This window comes from Rhineura floridana, chromosome 8 (assembly GCF_030035675.1).
Source record: "Rhineura floridana isolate rRhiFlo1 chromosome 8, rRhiFlo1.hap2, whole genome shotgun sequence".
In the NCBI taxonomy this organism is placed as follows: Eukaryota; Metazoa; Chordata; class Lepidosauria; order Squamata; family Rhineuridae; genus Rhineura; species Rhineura floridana.
In genome coordinates this window covers 133,371,853-133,392,787 of record NC_084487.1, presented here as the reverse complement: position 1 = coordinate 133,392,787, position 20,935 = coordinate 133,371,853, and the positions used below count along the sequence as shown (strand labels likewise).

Genomic DNA, 20,935 nt, shown 5'->3' with positions numbered 1-20,935 from the left:
AAGTGTTCTTCTCTTCCCATGCTTACTGGTGTGGGTTGCTTTGCCCTGGGAAGTAGGAAACATCAAATTCATCCAACCAAGTTTCAAATTCAATTTCTTCCTGCTTATGAATGTTATGTTAAAGAGCTAAACATTTGCACAAGTTCCCATGTTGTGCTCAGGAGGCAAACTCCCCCTCTTGTGCAAAGTGCTCATTTCCCATAATTTTTCAACAGCAGAGCTCTGTATGTGTATGAAACATATGGCCAGAGATGTAAGCCCATGTTCTATCATGAGTCATGGTGTAGGTGTATGTAATTGATGGAGGAATGTTGTGAGTTACATCACATCATCAACTCTGCCATTCCAAAGTGAGTGGGATAAGAGGGTCAGCAGATTCTTGCCATAGGATTAGACCTAAAACAAAATTTGTCATTTGATGTTTTTGTAAATTACAACTCTCTTTAAAAGGAAAAAAAAAACTAGTTGGTAACAAATATAAATTAATGAGGCCTCCAATAATTTAAAAAATGGACTAACAGGTAGTATTACTACAAAATTACTACCATACCACTTATTCATGAAATCAGATATGAGCATTTCTAAAAAAGCAACAAGATGAGCTGTTCTAATCCAAGGGTTTATATACAATCATATTCATATTCAACTAGTTGTAAACCAAACACTCATCAGAATATAGGATAAGCTGTGGCTGCAGATATTCACAATGGTAGTCTGTTGGATAGGGCAAATGGGATGGAATCCTTATGGGCCACATGTGATACTGTACTCGGTGCCCTTGCAGATGCATCTGGGAGAGAGATTTTCAAGTTTCCTTGACTAGATGGATAATAATCTTCCGTTAGCTGATCTGACATTTACTAGCATCAGCTTCAGACTTGAAGGGACCAAAGCAAACCATCAGCATTACAGAGGTTGGGAAATACTGCATAGATGTCTACTTTTATTTCCCCTTTCCTGGCATATCTGTCTTCCACTGACTTAGTGCAATCAAACACTGTCATGCAGGTTTTTTAAACATAAAAGGATTAGCATTTATTAGCAGGATGAAAAGTCAGAACTAAAGACTAACATAAAAGTATTGCATCTCTAAGGAATATCACAGAAATCTTTTAAAATAAATATTCTTTTAAATTTATACTTTTAAAAACAGCAAACCTTTATTAAACAGGCATTGGTCACCACTTGCTTTGGGTCTACAATGTCCACCAAGGGCTCCTTCATGGCAACATCCCTGATACAGGTCATATCAAAGCCATATACATTCTCCCACCCTGTCAAAACAAATGGGGGTCAAAGGTCAGTACACATAAAAGTTTGCCATTCACACAAGTTTAGCCTGGAGAGTAGAAAATTAAGGAGGCATGATTGCTATCTTCAAATATCCAAAGGGCTGTCACATACAAGATGGAACAGACTTGTTCTCTTTTGCTCTTGGGTTGAAGTTTCAAGGAAGCAGATTTTGGCTAAACAATAAGAGAAACCTTTGACCATTAAAAGCTGTTTAACAGTGGAACAGACTGCTTTGGGAAGTGGTGGGTTTTCCTTCACTGGATGCAGCTGTATAGGCTGGGTGACCATTTTTCAGGAATGCTATAGTTGCAGATTCCTGCATGGAGTAGGGGATTAGAGACTACATAAGGTCCCTTCCAGTTCTTAAACTCTATGGTTCCATAATAATTCACTTTGGACAATTTACTAATGTAAAAAGTGATTTTACTGTAGTTGCACAAGACAAAAAGATTAACAGAAAACTCCAATGGGAATGGGATTGACCTTTGCTTAAAATGAAATTTTGAATTTGGAGGTCTGTTTGAAACTTGAAAGAAGCATAATGTGAAAATATTAACAATCACTCTACATGAGTCTACTCTGTAATAATTCTGACATAAAGCAAAATTTTGAAATGAAACTGATTGACTGATCTTAGTATTTAATATTAAACTGGAGATTACTGTTGAAATATCCAAGGCAATTCAAGAGAAGAAAAAGGTATTCCCCCATCAATATTTATGAAGCAGGGTTCTGCTCTCTCCTATTAATATTAAAATTAAGGATATTTAAAATTAATAAGGTGTCCAACTAAGTAGAACCACTGAATGGTCCACCTCAGGTTAGGATTCCTGAATGCTCTGGGGGATTTTCTGTCTGGCATACCTGGCACCCCGCCAAAGCTCTATTCTTAAATTAGAAGTCTGAAATCCTCATTGATGTTCTACAAGTCAGCCTGTTATCTGCCAGGACCTCTTAATCTACTTTCTGCCCACGCTGGATCTAAAGTGCTATATAAAAACATGACAATATAACAAAAATCATAAAAAGAGATGATAATGATAACTTTTTGATACTGAGCTGCAAAGATCTGCAAAAACCATAAAAACCACAGTTACAGTGTGAGGAGCAGTCCAGAAAGTCCAGATTATTCATAACTTTCTCCACATGTCTACTCTGAGTGCTGTGTACTAAAATACATCATATCCACAAGAAGGACACAGGTGCACCATGTTGGAAAAGGAATTTCAGCTCAATACTCTTTTAAGCAGCCTGAGTTTTGTTGTTTGTTGTTGCAGCCCCCTCCTCCTCAAAATATTTTCATATATAAACATTCAATATATTTAGGTCTGCACTTACACAGATTTACATCTGAGTAGACATGTATAGGGTTGTGCCATGAATGCCTGCATTAAAGAAAACCATAAATACTTTAAGAATGACAGATAGTGAGAATTACAATATTTTAATAGCCATAATTATGATAGTTACAGAATTGTAAATGATATTTTCCCTTAAGAAAAGACACTGGAGAAAAAATGGTGAGAGTAAAACTACATTCCACTTTCTGCCACATCTCTTTCTATTGAATGTAAGCCATGACAGGAAACCGTTTCAGGTGGTATAACAGACCCAGCATACCTTGGGTATATTGCCCAAACCAAGCATATTGCCTTGTTGCCTGTTAAAAGGGAACAGTACGTATATACTGGAGACTGTACATGTTGAATCTTACATGTGAATAACTTTTCAGCTCATCTATTGTGTACCAGGTACACAGACTGTACACGATGAATATAACATGTCAATAGGGGCACTGGCAAGCAAGAACAGCTAGGCTGTCTTATTTCACATAAATTGCTTGGACATTTTGCTCCATAACTTTTTTTCTGTGAAGGACAGAGACTTCCTTGTTCTAGGCTACCTTCTGAGGCATCAAGTATGGCGATCAAACCCATGACCTCACAATTATCAGCACTGCATTCAAAACAAGCTACTAAACAGGCCTGACACCCCCTCCTACTGCCCTCATAAACAGCTTCTGAAGCTGAAGCTGTTGCTATGCAACATAGAATCCTACAGAGGATATCACCACCCAAAGTAGGCCAAAGAATTATATTTTTAATAAAAACTACAAACATATTACGCTTCTAAAAGGCTACAGTTTATAGTAGACCTAACACGTGCACAGAAGGTGTAGTACAAATTGAGAAACTGGCAAACAAATTCCAACTGCAGAAAATTCTCTGTGTGTTGGAATTGACATGTCAAACAGACTTGTCAAACTTTGAAACTCCAAAAAAGTAATTTTTACCCTACAAAGTAATTTTTTATCCTTCCTTAAAACTGGCATTGCCCAGCATCATTAGACCTACTTCTCCTACTCTGCCAAGTTCCAAATCAATCTGTTGAACCATTTTTAATTTCTAAAAAGGAGCCCAGAAACAAGCAAACATAAAAGCATTTTAAAAGCTTAAAAAGAAAATGCTTTAAAACACTTTTAAAAAATCTTAAAAACATTTTTTTTAAAAAAAACTTTACAAAATTTTAAACAGCAATTCCAACATAGACTATAATTATAGTTTTGGAGTATGGCCAATCTGCAACACCTTTAATACAGGACCACAACTGTGGCTCTATATAGTGGAGGTTGGTGCATTAGGGCAAACCAGGACATAGCTCAGTTGGCGTAGAATTTTGTGCAAGTCATTTGATATTCCCTGATTCTTGTGGACCAGATTGAACAGGTGTGAACACATCAGGACCAGATTGAAACCAATTTCAAAAAAGATTTTTTTAAAAAAAGAATTGAGGATTTAACAGTAAATAATTGTGTTTATATTTGGCTCTGTGTTTAATCCCTGACTATCTTGTCATAGTGTAAATATAAAGTAGTTAATGGCCTATAAAGGGAATTTTGGGACGGGGAAGCAGAGTTCAGAAGGACTTTCTCCTGCATCATATTCTTAAATTGCACTATTTCTGAACAATCAGGGAGATGCAGTAATGGGCGAACATAATTGTGACAGGACATGGCCCATTAACAAAATGAAGGGCACTCCCGACATTCCAATGGAACAGCCCACCTTCCTAGCCACACACATATCCACTCAAGCTGCACAAAATGTTTCCTGAAGCTAGTCTTGAAATAAGGTTCATTATTTGATCTGACTCCACAATCCACCCGTAGACTTAAGGTCTACTCAGAAATAAATAGGCTCAATGGAACCTACTTCCAACTGCAGGAATCTCTGCACAGAAATACAGGAGGATGACATTTGTAGCCCCCTTGAGAGCATGTGGGGCAAGGAATAAAAGGGACATAATGGTTGGCGTCTAATCAAGTAGAAGATGAGGATGAAACTTTGAAAAGCAAATTGCCAATGTGTCAAGGAGGCATGAGGAGGGGACTTCAATTACAAAGAGACAAATTCTGCCAAACAAGAAATTCCATAAATTCCTGACTTGTCTTGCTGATAACTTTCTCCTACAGAAAGTGGAGGAAAAAACTAGTTCAGCTATCCTTGACTTGATTCTAACCAAACAAACATGACTTAGTGATGAAGTGGCATTTATAAGGTTAGCTGAGGTTAAGCGAGGGATGCTAAAAGCAACAAAAAAAGCTTTCTTCAGGCATATACATTAGTAAAAGACAGAGAAAAGAAACTCAAAGGGTGCTTATCAATGGTTCCCTCTCAAACTTGGAGGAGGAAATGAGTGGGATACCGCAGGGCTTGGTCCTGGGCCCAGCGCTCTTCAAGATGACTTGGATGAGGAGGTGCAGGGAATGCTTATCAAATTTGTAGATGACACAAAATTGGGAGGGCTAGTTAATACTCCGGAAGACAGAAACAGAATTCGAAGTGATCTTCATAGGTTGGAGCACTGGGTTGAAAACAACAGAATGAAATTCAACAGGGATAAGTGCAAAGTTCTACACACAGGAAAAAGAAACAAATGCACAGTTTAGGATGGGGGATACTTGGCTCAGCAATACTACATGCAAGAAGGATCTTGGAATTGCTATTGATCACAAGCTGAATATGACCAGCAAAAAGGCAGAAGTAACAGTATAGTTTCCAAATAGTGTGTGCTAGTTCCCTTCTGTTCAGTACGTTAGGCCATCTTGCGTACTGCATCCAGTTCTGGACACCACACTTTAAGAGCAAACTAGAACGGGTTCAGAGGAGGGCAACAAGGATGAACAGGGCACTGGAAACAAAGCGTTATGAGGAGAGACTGAAAGAACTGGGCACGTTTAGCCTTATGAAGAGTATTCAAGTATTTGGAAGGTTGTCACATAGAGGGCCAGGATTTCTTCTCAATCATCTCATAGTAAAAGACACGGAATAAGTTACAGGAAGCCAAATTTCGGGTGAACTTCAGGAAAAACTTCCTGTTACAGCAGTATGACAATGGGCTCAATTAACTGGGGAGGTGGTGGGCACTCCAACATTGGAGGAACTGATAGAATCATAGAATAGTAGAGTTGGAAAGGGTCTATAAGGCCATCAAGTCCAGCCCCCTGGTCAATGCAGCCATCTGTCAGGTATATTTTTAGTTGGATTCCTCATTGAGCAGGGGACAGAACTCGATGGCCTTATAGGCCTCTTCCAACTCTACTATTCTATGATTCCTAGATAAGTGTGTGTACAGTTGGAGCACGGATTAGATTGTATTTTACATGGTGCAAAGATGCAGTGGTTGCACTCCCTTTTAAAATATGATTTGGGAAGGAGAGCATAATACACAGAGAGAGAGAGGGAGCAGACAGCTGTTCTGCAAAGTAAGATTTGTTCCCAGTGAAGGCTCTGAGTCATCTCAAAGTTCCCTCTGCCTTCCTCTCCCAAATGACTTGCCAACTTCTAGTGCAAGGTTTTGAGCCTCCCATCTACCACAAATCGTATTCTTCTCCAAAATAACAATACCACTGATAGTTTCTGTATTCCACCACCCCCTTTATTTTTCTTCTACCCTTGTAAGGTGACTTGCAATGCATAGTATTACCCTGTAAATCTCATACATAAGATTGGGCTTTTTCTCCAAACATCAAAACAAAATATGGTGATTTTATCAGTGTCTTTGAAATACTCTTTACATGTGATGTGGCCTATGTAGGATTCCTAGCATTGCCCAGCTAGATTCTTGCGCCTTTGACAATGTGTGGCAGATACTGAATGATGATGCTGAGGAAAGTGATGCTGTGCCCCAAATTCCAGTGATTGTCATTTGTATTACTTTTCATGATAGCAGGCAGTAAGTGATATTAAACATGGTGGGATGCTTTTGAATTATTGTTTTAAATGATAGATGCTGCAATTCTACCCCCTTAACTGGATCTAAATCCCACTGAATTTAATGGACACATCTGAACTGATATGTTCAGGACTGTAGCCTATGCTACATTGCAGGGCTATTGTCCTGCCTAAACCACACCTGAGCTTGAGGTTCCTTCCAGACAGAGCAATGGTGGTGGTTCCTTCGCTATGTACTTACTTTTGAGTAAACACACATAAAGCATGCAATACTAAACACATTTACCTGGGAATAAGCTCCATTGATTCCATAGGACTTACTTCTGAGTAGACATAGTTAGGATTGCCCTATAAGGCTATATACATTAGTTAGACAACAGTCACTTTGTTGAACAGTAGGACTATATGTGAAAAGGCTTGAGGTTGTAAACCTAACCCTACTTCCCTGGGTAAGCTGCATTGAATTCAGTAGGACTTACCTCTGGGTAGACATGGTTAGGATTCTGGCCTTTGTTTATTTCATAGCTTATTTCATAGCACTTATGGGGTTGCCACCCTGGCATCCTTTGGGAAGGACGGGATATACATTTAATATATATTGAATAATGTAAATAAGACCTTTAAAGTGGGCATTTTTTTAATACATTGAAAATCTGGAGGGAAAGCCTTATTGGTCTATGGCAGCTTATTGGTCTCTACAAAGAATTCTATGGCTTTATTTATTAATAAAACAAATATTTAAGGCTTGAATCCTATTCTTACTTACCTGGGAGTAAGTGCCATTGAATTCAATGGCACTACTGAATTTATAGACTAGCACTGTAATTGTATTTTTTTCTGAATGTAAGAAGCTTGCACGTTGTGCTTGCCTGAGCTTCAGGCAATGGAGGTTTAGCCCCCTCCCTGCCGGTCCCCATACATCCTCTGAGGAGTGGAGGCACAACTGCCTCTAGATCCAATATGAAAAGGGGGAAATGACAGATGCCAATAAAAAGAAATACAAATTGAACTGTGGTTTGTTATGCAACAAAATGAGAGAAAGAATTTGAATTTATTTATTTATAAAATTATTTCTTTACCCCTATTTTGTTAAAAACATCAAAGTGGGTTACATTAAAAAGAACAAATACACTTGATGAATACACATCAGGATGGAAACTGACAACATATTACATCCCTAGGTGCACATAGGGTTATCCCTAGTAAGGGGAGTTGTAAGCAAAAACATTTCCCGAAATTTCACAAAAATCTCAATGCCACAGTATTTTATTATTTATTTTATTTATTTCTTAAACTTCTATACCGCCCGACTAGCAATAGCTCTCTGGGCGGTTAACATAAAATACAATAAAATTACAGAATCTGATACAACAAGCATATAAAAACTACACAATCTAAAACCAAGTTACAAACATTTAACTAAGATTAAAATGCCTCAGAGAAGAGAAAGGTTTTAACTTGGCGCTGAAAAGATGATAATGTCGGCACCAAGCGTACCTCCTCGGGGAGACTGTTCCACAATTTGGGGGCCACCACTGAGAAGGCCCTAGATATCGTCACCACCCTCCAGGCCTCCCTATGCGTCGGGACCCGGAGGAGGGCCTTTGTAGTAGACCGTAGTGTACGAGCCGGTTCGTATCGGGAGAGGCGTTCCGACAGATATCGTGGTCCCGCGCCGTATAAGGCTTTATAGGTTAACACCAACACTTTGAATCTGGCCCAGAAGCGTATTGGAAGCCAGTGCAGGTGAGCCAGCACAGGTGTTATATGCTCAGACCGCTTAGTTCTTGTTAGCAGTCTGGCCGCTGCATTTTGCACTAGCTGTAGCTTCCGAACCGTCTTCAAAGGTAGCCCTACGTAAAGTGCGTTGCAGTAGTCCAAACGCGAGGTTACCAGAGCATGTACTAGTGATCCTCCTTACTCAGGTAGGGACGTAGCTGGGCTACCAACCGAAGTTGGTAGAACGCATTCCGTGCCACCGAGGCTACATGAGCCTCAAGTGAGAGGGAAGAGTCTAAAATGATTCCCAGACTACAAACCTGTTCCTTTAGGGGGAGTGTAACCCCATCCAGGACAGGGTATATATCCACCATCTGATCGGAGAAACCATCCACCAACAGCATCTCAGTCTTATCAGGATTGAGTCTCAGCTTGCTAGTTGTCATCCAGTCCATTGTCGCGGCCAGGCAACGGTTCAGCACATCGACCGCCTCACCTGAAGAAGATGAAAAGGAGAAGTAGAGCTGCGTGTCATCAGCGTACTGCTGACAACGCACTCCAAAACTCCTGATGACCGCACCCAACTGCTTCATATAGATGTTAAAGAGCATGGGAGACAAAACCGAACCCTGCGGGACCCCACATTGGAGAACCCATGGTGTCGAGCAATGTTCCCCGAGCACTATCTTCTGGAGACGGCCCGCCAAGTAGGAGCGGAACCACTGCCAAGCAGTTCCTCCAACTCCCAACTCCGCAAGCCTCTCCAGAAGGATACCATGGTCGATGGTATCAAAAGCCGCTGAGAGATCAAGGAGAATCAACAGAGTTACACTCCCTCTGTCTCTCTCCCGACATAGGTCATCAAACAGGGCGACCAAGGCTGTCTCAGTGCCAAAACCAGGCCTGAAGCCCGATTGAAATGGATCTAGATAATCGGTTTCATCCAAAAGCGTCTGGAACTGGTCAGCAACCACTCGTTCCAAGATCTTGCCCAGGAATGGAACATTCGCTACTGGTCTGTAGCTGCTGAAATCTTCTGGGTCCAAGGAAGGTTTTTTCAGAAGCGGTCTCACAGCTGCCTCTTTCAGACAGCCGGGGACCACTCCCTCTCGCAAGGAGGCATTTATCACTTCCTTGGCCCAGCCAACTGTTCCCTCCTTGCTAGTTTTTATTAGCCAAGAGGGGCAAGGATCTAGTACCGAAGTGGTTGCATGTACCTGTCCAAGCACCTTGTCCACGTCCTCGAACTGAACTGACTGAAACTCATCCAACAAAACATGACAAGACTGTGCTCCAGACACCTCGCTAGGGTTAACTGCTATAAAATGGGAGTCTAGGTCCCGGCGAATGCATAAGATCTTATGCTGGAAGTGCTCAGCGAACTCATTACAGCGGGCCACCGATGTATCTACTGTGTCCTGTAGGCCTAGATGGAGTAGCCCTCGGACGACTCTAAAAAGCTCCACTGGGCGGGAGAGAGATGACTTAATAGTGGTGGCGAAATTTTTTTTTTGACACTCATACACTCCTACCACTTGAACAGACATGTCTGTCAATGTTCCATTGTCTGGTGAAACAGCTCTTTGCAGTGCTCAGCCAATCCCAATCCAAAATTATTGGTATAGCCAGCAATAGGTCCCTCTCAACTGCCTCCAGGAAGAACAACCAGAAAAGAGACAGTGGTGGAGGCCAGAGAGGGGGAGAAACATCACCTTGCACAGCTAAAGATCCGTGCAGGCTGTGTATGATAGAATGGCAACCCGTTACACCCACAGGATCTCCCAAACACTGCTGTCAAAGAACATGAGATTTCATGCTTACTTATAAATGCTATTAGATGCTTATCTTTTGGTGCTTTTAATTGTCTGACCTGAATTAACAAATGAACTGTGTCTAACCAATAAACTGGCAGTCACGCTGGGACAGGAGTGCACCCTGTGACAGAACATCTCCTCATAGTTCTTAGCATGTTCTGGCAACCAGAGAAGCAATAGGGCAGGGCAGGTTGATCTGAGCCATGTGCAATTCCAGAGTACTTTTAGAAAGTATGTGTATATAAATAACTGTAGAAATATGCTTCCAGTGCTTTGGATAATGAAAAGTTAAATTGATTTTTCTTTTCTTTAGGAGAACAGCGAGTGTTCCTTACACTTTAAAAGGATTTGTGTGCTTAGTTTTTTGGCAGTGGATCTGTATGTGTAAACAGTACATGAATTCAAAAACTTCTGTCATGACGTATGGGGGGAATCTTCTGAAAAGCATATTTGGAGCCTCTTACATGACTTCCCCTATCCATAGAAGTGCAAAGAATTTATTTATTTATTACATTTGCTTTTCTTTTTTCATGAAACCCAAGGCGGCTTACATATGGTTCCCAGGCAGTCTCTCATCCAGGCACTGACCCTGCTTAGCTTCAGACCATAGCCTGGGATTTGATGTTTTTAGTGAGGAGACAATGGCACTCTGCAGATGTGTATTGGCACACTTTCCTATATAAGTGCTGTACAAGTCCTACTGTGAGGAAAGCATCAAAATTAAAAATGCAGCCCTCTCAAGTCAAAATGTCACCAACTGCCACTGGACCTATAACTGATTTCTGTATTCATGCATCACATAAGGTGAAAGGTGCCCTCATGTTGGCTAATAAAATGTTATAGGATTGGAACGGTTGAGATGGAAGGCATTTTTGGGTTCCCTTTCTAGCCTCTGATTTGTAATTTGTACAGGTGGAGTTGTAGCAAATAAACCTGCTCCACTGGTCAGACAGATTCCTGTGATATGTTAATCACTCTGACCTGCCCAGTCTCTTTGTGTGCCATATGCAGATTGATCAAATTTGATTCAGTTTGTATTTCAAGCTGAATCTATCAAATTAACACTTTCTGAAACAATATGAGAAATAAAACACAGCCATCCTTTGAAATTTGCACTTATTTGAATTTTTCAATGTGGTTCACTAACCAAACAATGTTTACAAAAATGCGCAGGGGAAAGTGCACATAAAAATGAAGATATGAGTGAAAGTAACATACAAATATGTTGCAAAAATGTGTACATTAGTTAAAACTGCCTACAAAACTGTGTTTATTAGGAGAAGTCCACCTTAAAATGCTGGAGGATTTTCATGAGGAGTTTTTAAAATCTCAAATTACTGGAGAAATATGGAGAACTGCATTTCAGATTGGAAAAATGACAAACTGAGAACCAAAAATGGCAGATGTTCCCATTCCTACTTAGCACTTCAAATACTATAAACACAATATAAATAATAATGAAATAAAGCTATGAGCTTTAAGAGGTCAGATGCATACCTTTTTATGTTTATTATTGCTGTTGTTAAAAAATGGATATTCTAAACTAAAGAATGCTTACCAAAATTTAGGAACTGCTACAAATAAAAAAATATTAAAAGTAAAACCTGCGATAGTTCTGCTGTGTTGCACAGTACACTGTTGCTGCTCAGAATGTGACCTTTCAAGCTTTAGTTTGTGCCATCAGTAGCACAGTGGCTGAAAGATCAAGGTTTTGAGCATTATCGTTCTCAGTGGATGAAATAGCAGATTATGTGAGCCTCTTATCCACTACTCATACCACATGACAGACTCTATTCTAGAACTGGAGCAGGAGTTCATTGAAAGCAGAGCAGCATATAAATGTAGCTCACTCTGGGTCGATTTCACAGACATTGCTGGGGGAATGCCTGGGAGAAGCAGAGAGTGCTAAACTGCTATGTTTTGCAATTGCACACATCCATGCAACTTGGTAAGGCTGCAAAGCTCTAGAGCTGCCCAGAGGGAAGTGGGCAACTGGGGCAATTTACCCCAGGCCTCCCCAAAGCAAGGGGCCTCAGTTCCTATGCATACTCTGACATATTCTAGGTATTTTGTTTAAAGTTTTCATAACAAGAGGAACTGGTATATTAGAGTGTAAAGTGACACTGAATCTCAACATGCAATTATGACATAATGGGACCTCTCCCTGGCCAAGATGAAGTAAATATTTTATATGAATATGAAACAGAATAGATGCTAATTTAAGGCTGAAGTAGGCTGTAAAATGTATCCTTGGGAGGCTAGGTGAGGCCTGCTTATTAGCTATGCTTGTAGACCAAATGTAAAGGAGTCTAAACCATTCATGGTAAGGTAAAATATTTATGTCTGGGCAGCAATAGAGATAAGATTGGTCAGGCAGGCTTATGATTGGCCCAGCTAAGTGGCTCCAGTAACAGAGTTTGTTGTAAGGAGAGAAGGAACAAGGAAGGCTTTAAGAAGACATTTTATGGCAGAGCAGGTGGCTTGTTCTTGTCACATACTCCAGGCCCACTAGGAAAAGAGCTCAAGGAATGAGTGCATGAGTGAATGCATGCCACCTAAGATTTCCAGGCAAAGGTGCCACTGAAGAATAATTATCTGTGGCAGTTACTACAGGGAAAGATGTAAGAGTGATGTAGAACCAGGCCATAAAGGAGGAATCTTAGCTGAGTGAGTAGTGGAGAATGCCAGTAGTAGGTCACAACCAGGAGACCTGTAAGCCTGAGCCACGTGGAAAAGAAAGAATATCCTCTAGAAGGGGTCTGGAATTTGGAGGCGGTACTCAGGGGAAGCACAACCCAATTCCTATTGCCTTATCCCCATGTAAGATAAAAATGAAGCTTGATCCTAGAGCAAGGTGGAGATGGCAGGGGAGAATTCTCACATGTAGTAAATGTAAGCAATAATTTGGCATGTGGCCTCCAGCCACATGTACACACATGTACATGTACACATGTACAATGAATGGGTCCTTGTAAGGGGCAGCAGCAGAGCCCCCAACATTATACCTGCACCAGGCCCCATAAACCTTCTGTGTGGCTCTGCAAAGCTGACCGCAGGGGCAGGGCCACCTAACGCACTCCTTGCCCAGGGCACTATTTATCTGAGGGCTAACCCTGCTTGACGGCCTTACCATTGTTTGGTAATCTTGTATGTGAGCCCTTCACCTCCTTGGACTTTATAGGCTTGGGATTTACCACCAGGCTACACCTGCTGGAGGAAGATAATAATCAATCCAGGATTGTATTACCTACATACTTACAGTGAATTTTGAAGTCCTTGTACTGCCTGTCTTCAATTGCTACCACATACAATGCAGCACGGTCTGGAAACATAAGTCCTCCAGGATTCTGTTGATGAATTGTGGGGAAATGGATCTCGTAATCTATTCACCTGACAAAGACATCACATTTTTGAACTAATACAAGAAAAGAAAAGAAAACCAGACAAACATTCTTCCCTGTCCTTTCATGCCATTATATTATTCCCTTTCTATTTGTCAATATTATCATTGCTGTCTTTGAGATCCTCATGCCACTGTCGCAATGTTACTATAACTTTGACAAAACTGAAGGATGTCACTCCAAAATGAAGCTTTGGTTTTAAAAATGCTGGACCTGTTCCTTTGTCTCTGCTGGTCGTTTTGCAGAGTCAAAAAGACTCACATTGCAATGTTGTGGTATTGATTAGGAGGAGAGAGCAATGACTAGCAAACTGATGGTCATTCCTTCCAGAAAGAAGTGTGATATAAAAAGCACCTACCAGCCACTTGTCTCTGGCGAAGATGACAGTGTTAAGCATAGACTCATAGAAAAGTGAGTAACCCATCCATTCACTGATGATTATGTCTACTTTGTCCACAGGCAATTCAACTTCTTCCACTTTACCTTTAAATATTGTGATTACTGGAAGAATAATTGAAAACAAGTAATTCATATAGTAGTATGCTCAGTTAGGAAAACCTAGCTGAAAAGTAATATTCTCTCCTCTAATTTTACTTACAGATTCTGATATAAATGTAATCTTGGTAAAAAAATAAAGGTGGCAATGGTTCATCCCAGTCATTCCTTGCAAACAGCCGTACAAAAATATGAAAGTATTTGGGACATTATCCACAACTGGAGATATGCACAGGTAAGATTTTATGAATTGTTAGTTCACACATTATTTCATTTGTTCATTTAGATCCTGGTATTATTGCTCATGATCCCCCATTTAAAGGTGTAGGAGATCTGCCTCAATTTTTGTTTACATAGGCACATATATGCCCATGCATATCTGCAAGCATCTTTTCTCTTTAATTTGTTTTTTGCCTAACTACTTCACAGGATGCTACTTCACATTGTTCCTTAGAGAAGTGCTATTGGTTTGCTGATATTGGGCTATAGTACATCATTCTTTATTCAAACCACTGTTGTTCCTTCTTCAAAGTGTTTAGTGCAAACACCTTGCAAAATGTGGCTGGAATCCTCATTGAGTAAACATGCAAGGAGTGGAGATTGTGAATGAGCATGTTAACAGGAGTTATCACCACCCACATATTCCAGGGCAATCAGCCCCCTGCAGCAAGGGACTCCTGTAATTGTGGAGGCTTCTGCATGTTTTGGAACCCTAATTTTCTAGGGCTTCAAATTTTGTGGGCTCTTCCATGACAACAGGCTTCCCCACAACAGACAGTTCCCAAATTCCTCCTTTTTGCCCTTTGTTTGGACAACATTAGCTCTCCTCCAGTCATCCAGCACTTCACCCATCCTCCACATTTCAGAAATATAAAAGGCAGAGGAGTTCTGAGAGTTCTTCAGCCAGTTCCTTCAATACTCTAGGGTGCAGTTCATCGGGCCCTGGAGTCGTTCAAAGTGATTAGGTAACCAAAGTGACCATTCATCTATCAATCTATCATTTTCAAGATACAATCCAAGCTGCTCCCAATTCTTCCTTTGTGTTGTGTTTTTACCTGTCCCACACCTGATGTCATGGGGTATGTTTTGGGGAGGTATGATGGGCCTAATTAACTCTGCTGGCCAGAGTTTGCTAGACTAGATGGGTCATTGATCTGAGCCAATAGGACTCTTCTTTTTTTTCTTAGACATCTTTTTTTGTATGTGTATATTCCTGTGCTTCTTCTTTATGGAAAAAATGTGACCTAGACAGATGTGTGTGTGCTTTGAAAAAATTATCACATTAAATCCATAATCAAAATATGCAAACTATCATGTAAATTAAGCAAAAATTAATCAAAAACAGCAGACACAATTAATCCTTAAATATGGCTTACTACAATTCTTAAATATGTCTTACTATGGTCCAGGTGATTCGCCTTGATAATTTTTTCTGAGTAGTCAGATATACTGGAACATTCAATCTAAAGGATAGAGAAAGAGAGGGTGCATTGCATTAAGTATTTCAAAACCACTTGAGGACATTAGAACTATGGATAATACCAGAAACTGTATGGAGAGATGAAAGCATAACTAGAAGAGGGTGAGGCCAGTTTAATTTTTTGGTGAAGTTTTTCTGTGCCCTTTGAAGCACATTCTACATTTTCTGTTCTCCCTTTTATGACAAAAGACTGAATCTCCTCCTACTGAGATCTGAGGCCACAGGAGCCATACTGTCCCAAGTCATTCATTCCCTTTAAGGACCCCAGTTCAACCCTTTGGGACCCCTAAATTTAATAGATTAGCTTCATATACTTTCCACTGGCTCTTCCTCTACTCCCCCCCCCCCCGCCAGCTGCCCAGCAGTTGGATTGCTCTGTAAGCCAGATACAAATTTTCTGTAAAGTGATGTGGTAAAATATATTATATTTTCCTGCTTTACTCAGCAGCATACGACTATGAAAAGCAGAATATATTATATGCCTATCTGTATATTACACCAGAATTAATATGGTGACATGAAGAAAGGCATAGGTGAACAAATATTTAGCTATATTTGTTCTTCTTACCCCATCAGATTCCCAGAGTAGGTTACATGAATTAAAAAAATAAAATAGGGAACGGGGGGAGGAGGGGGGAATCCAGCAATGAAATTTATAAAAACAAAAACCTGGGAAAATAAAAATAACCCTATGGCCTGATAATTACAGACCTTAGCTTCTCTCAGATATAACTAAACCGATATTTGGGATACAACAGCATTTCATTTGGACTTTGCATTTTTAAGCCAACTGTCCTAATTTGTACCTCCTGGACTAATTCACAGACTGGAATTATCCTTCAGATTCTGCACTTCTCACCTCGAAATGTGTAAAAAAAATGAATTTTAGGATAAAATACATACATTGAGATTTCATGTGGAGTTTTTTTAAAAAAACAGATTAATTCAGAAATGAATGCAGATTTAGGAATGAACATTAGGAATGAACACCTGTGAAAAAGACACAGAACAGAAACAGAATGGTTCGTCTAGTTAAAATAGCACTGAGAAATCTGGAGCATGTTTCAAAATTTAAAGAGCACCGTAGAATTTAACTCAGATGCTCCATCTGTTGGTATCTGCCATTAATAATGGCAGCTGGCATAATATGAAACTGAATAGCTGTAAAGGCCTTATGCACTTGAATAAAGTAATAATAGCCAGATAGGAGACTGTATTATGGTCATTTAAAAATTTCCTATACCAGCTGGAAAAAGTTGGATTTAAATCAATTTGCATATCAAGTCAGATGTTTTGATTTTAAAAATCTAGTCTCAGAGTTTTATGCTTCAAATAAGTGTTTCAACAGGCTGGCCAGGTTTCCTGAGAATGCCAGTGAGCAAAGGGAGAGGGGAAAGAAAAAGAAGGCAGCCAATCACTCCCCAATTAAGGCAAAACTTGTTACCCTCTCAGGCTCCCTGCCCTCTTTCTTAGCAAGCAGACAGGCAGTTTCCACCATGCACAATCGTGCCCTCAGTGTGTGATGAGGGCAAGGGCATTCTCCTTGGGTGATTGGTTATGGATGGGCTTGTTCTCAGGTGGCAGATTGTAACAACTGGCTGAGAGCTGGGGTGGGGATGTGAGTTAATCTGGCTTCCAAGTGAGAAGTGGGATGCTGGAGAGCTCCATCGGTGTTGAGAGCATGAATGCAGCTCACAAGCCACTGTGACGACTGGGTGATTTTGTTTTGTTATGTCTATTTATGTTCTTTTGACTTACTGCATTTATTCTATCTTTTCAAAGGTGCACCACTTTGAAGCAATACATATAAATATTCTACAACATAACATACCTAGTTTTGGACACAGTACAGCTGGGCTGCTGCTAGAAGGCAGGCAGGCCAAGGCTGCTGAACGGCTGCTCTAGCTGACACTTAAAAACAGAGCTCCCCCAAGATACAAGGAAGTGTGAACCATAAAACTGCATTTCAAAAAAAAAGGTAAAGATACCCTTTAAAACAGAAATAAGGAAAAGGCTTTATTCTGATCTCAAAGCCTTTTGTTTTGGCTTTGCCTTGCCATTTTCCCTCAGCTGCAAAGGGACAAATTTACATTGGAAAAGTTTGTTCAAAAAACATTGCTGAATAGTCCTTCTGCTGCTTCTAGGGATGGAGGAGAAATTAGATTCAATTTGTACATATCTAAATTTTGCAATGCAGTTCTTTTGTGTGCATAAAAATGAATATATTAGTGAAAATAACATATAATTATACAGCTACAAGAGTGGCTGTATACTATAGCCAGCGTGGATTTTTCACATTCTGCAACATTAAATTGAAAATACCCCCATGCCATTTTGATGCTTCCCAAAAGCTCATTTCAAAACAAAACCTTATTATTATTATTATTATTTATTAAATTTATATACCGCCCGACTAGCACAGCTCTCTGGGCGGTGAACAACAGATTAATACAAAATAAAATAAAATCCAATAAAATGAACCACAAAGTACAGAGAATGGGAGATCTAAAAACAATTACAATACAATTTAAAACAGAATTAAGTTAGATTAAAAGCCCTGGAAAAGAGGAAGGTTTTAACCTGGCGCCGAAAAGACAGCAGCGTCAGCACCAGGCGTACCTCATCGGGGAGACTGTTCCACAGTTCGGGGGCCACCACCGAAAAGGCCCTAGTTCTTGTAACCACCCTCCGAGCCTCCCTGTGGGACGGAGCTCGGAGGAGGGCCTTCGATGAAGAGCGCAGTGTACGGGCAGGTTCATATTGGGAGAGGCGTTCCAACAGGTATTGTGGTCCCGCACCGTATAAGGCTTTATAGGTCAAAACCAGCACTTTGAATTTAGCCCGGAAGCAGATTGGAAGCCAGTGCAAGTGGGCCAGAACAGGTGTTATGTGTTTGGACCGCTTAGTTCTTGTTATCAGTCTGGCAGCCGCATTTTGCACTAGCTGAAGCTTCCGAACTGTCTTCAAAGGCAGCCCTACGTAGAGCGCATTGCAGTAGTCCAGTCGCGAGGTTACCAGAGCATGTACCACTGATGTAAGGTCCTCTCTGCTCAGATAGGGACGTAGCTGGGCTACCAACCGAAGATGGTAGAACGCATTCCGTGCCACCGAGGCTACTTGACCCTCTAGTGACAAGGAAGGATCTAAAAGAACTCCCAAGCTACGAACCCGCTCCTTTAGGGGGAGTGTAACCCCATCCAGGACAGGGTATATATCCACCATCTGATCAGAGAAACCCCTCACCAACAGCATCTCAGTCTTGTCAGGATTGAGTCTGAGTTTGTTAGCTCTCATCCAGTCCATTATCGAGGTCAGGCAACGGTTTAGCACATCGACAGCCTCACCTGCAGAAGATGAAAAGGAGAAGTAGAGTTGCATGTCATCAGCATACTGATGACAACGGACTCCAAAACTCCTGATGACCGCACCCAACGGCTTCATGTAGATGTTGAAAAGCATTGGAGACAAGACCGACCCCTGCGGGACTCCACATTGGAGAGCCCATGGTGTCGAACAATGTTCCCCAAGCACTACCTTCTGGAGACGACCCGCCAAGTAGGAGCGGAACCACTGCCAAGCTGTACCCCCAACTCCCAACTCCGTGAGCCTCTCCAGAAGGATACCATGGTCGATGGTATCAAAAGCCGCTGAGAGATCAAGGAGAATCAACAGAGTTACACTCCCCCGTCCCTCTCCCGACATATGTCGTCGTACAGGGCGACCAAGGCTGTCTCGGTGCCGAAACCAGGCCTGAAACCCGATTGAAATGGATCTAGAAAATCGGTTTCATCCAACAGTGCCTGGAGCTGGCCAGCAACCACTTGTTCCAAGATCTTGCCCAGGAATGGAACATGCGCTACTGGTCTGTAGCTGTTGAAATTATCTGGGTCCAAAGAAGGTTTTTTCAGGAGTGGTCTCACTGCTGCCTCTTTCAGAGGGCCAGGGACCACTCCCTCTCATAAAGAGGCATTTATCACCTCCTTGGCCCAACTAGCTGTTCCATCCCTGCTAGATTTTATTAGCCAAGAGGGGCAAGGATCCAGTATCGAAGTGGTTGCCCGTACCTGTCCAAGCACCTTGTCCACATCCTCGAGCTGAACAAACTGAAACTCATCCAATAAAACATGACAAGACTGTGCTCCAGACACCTCATTTGGATCAGCTGCTATAAACTGGGAGTCTAAGTCCCGACGGATGCAAGAGATCTTATTTTGGAAGTGTCCAGCAAACTCTTCACAGCGGGCCACCAATGACTCAGACATGTCCTGAGGGACAGGATACAGTAGCCCTTGGACAATTCTGAAAAGTTCCGCTGGGCGGCAGAGAGATGACCTAATAATGGCTGCATAATGTTGTTTTTTTGCCGTCTGCACCGCCTTTGAATACAGTCTGGTGGAAGCACTTACCAAATCATAATTGCAACTAATGGGAGTTCGCCTCCACTTCCGCTCAAGCCGTCTCCTATCTTGTTTCATCGTTCTCAGCTCCGGGGTATACCATGGAGCTGTATGAACTCTACAGGGGAGAGGGCGCACAGGAGCGATCGTGTCAACAGCTCTGGTCATCTCTGCATTCCACAGTTCGACCAGGGCTTCGACAGGAGCGTCAGTCTTCTCAGCCGGAAAAGCCCCAAGAGCCCTTTGGAAACTTTGAGGATCCATTAGTCTCCGTGGGCAGACCAATTTAATAGGTCCCCCACCCTTGCAGAGGGGAAAAGCCACTGAAAGTCTAAACCTCAGCAAGCAAAACTTATAGTCCTGAACTCAGAAACGCTTTCTTAACAACAGTCTAAATTTTCATGGCGATACACAAAACAGTCAGAAAGAACTGAGAGTTCAAACTCTAAAGAGAGAGAGAGAGAAAAACCCCAGAGCCCTTTTGGACTTTTTCCCCTGAGTTCTCATAATCTGTTTAAATTCATTAAAAATCAGCCATGTTCACAGAGTACCTGTAATCCTGTTACTGACATTGCCCCATACTCTGACCTTCATATTTTGCAGTTTAAAGGTTTAAAAAATGCCTGGATGATTTTTAATTAATTTAAGAAATTTTGGCTGGAACCCTATGATAGTGTCGGGCATGCTCAGTAAGAACCAACTGTCAGTGTTCTAAAAGCCAGACTCACAGCTGCTGGGCTTGGCTAATCAGGGGGCCATGCCCACACCAGACTTTGATTTCACTTGAGCCAGTCGTGGCTTCCCTCAGAGAATCCTGGGAAGTGTAGTTTGTGAAGGGTGCTGAGAGGAGACTCCTATTCCCGAGAGAATGGTTTAACAGTCAGCCACTCTGATTGAAGGTCTGTGAGGGGAACAGAGAGTCTCCTAGCAACTCTCAGCACCTTTCACTAACTACACATCCCAGGATTCTTTGAGAGAAGCCATGACTGTCCAAAGTGAAATAAAGGCCTAGTGTGGATGTGGCCAGGGACAGCTTTGGTTTAAATTTGGGTGGGAGGCTACATGTGCCTGCTGTAGAATAAAAATGAGGGGGAAACACTGA

General features: G+C 41.4%; 1 protein-coding gene across 9 annotated transcripts in view; it reads right to left on the bottom strand.

Moving 5' to 3' along the window:
- Positions 1-20,935, bottom strand: part of PRMT8 (protein arginine methyltransferase 8) — a 167,022-nt gene that overhangs the window by 64,180 nt on the left and 81,907 nt on the right. For 8 of the 9 annotated variants that reach the window (XM_061582569.1, XM_061582576.1, XM_061582575.1 and 5 more), the window contains 4 exons: positions 15,356-15,419; positions 13,820-13,962; positions 13,320-13,407; positions 1,159-1,274 (listed from right to left, as the gene is read on the bottom strand). In XM_061582569.1, coding sequence (XP_061438553.1) covers positions 1,159-1,274; positions 13,320-13,407; positions 13,820-13,962; positions 15,356-15,419 — 411 coding nt within the window. Of the gene's footprint in view, positions 1-1,158; positions 1,275-8,049; positions 8,743-13,319; positions 13,408-13,819; positions 13,963-15,355; positions 15,420-20,935 lie in introns of those variants that run through there. The other variant, XM_061582577.1, reaches the window with a different exon arrangement.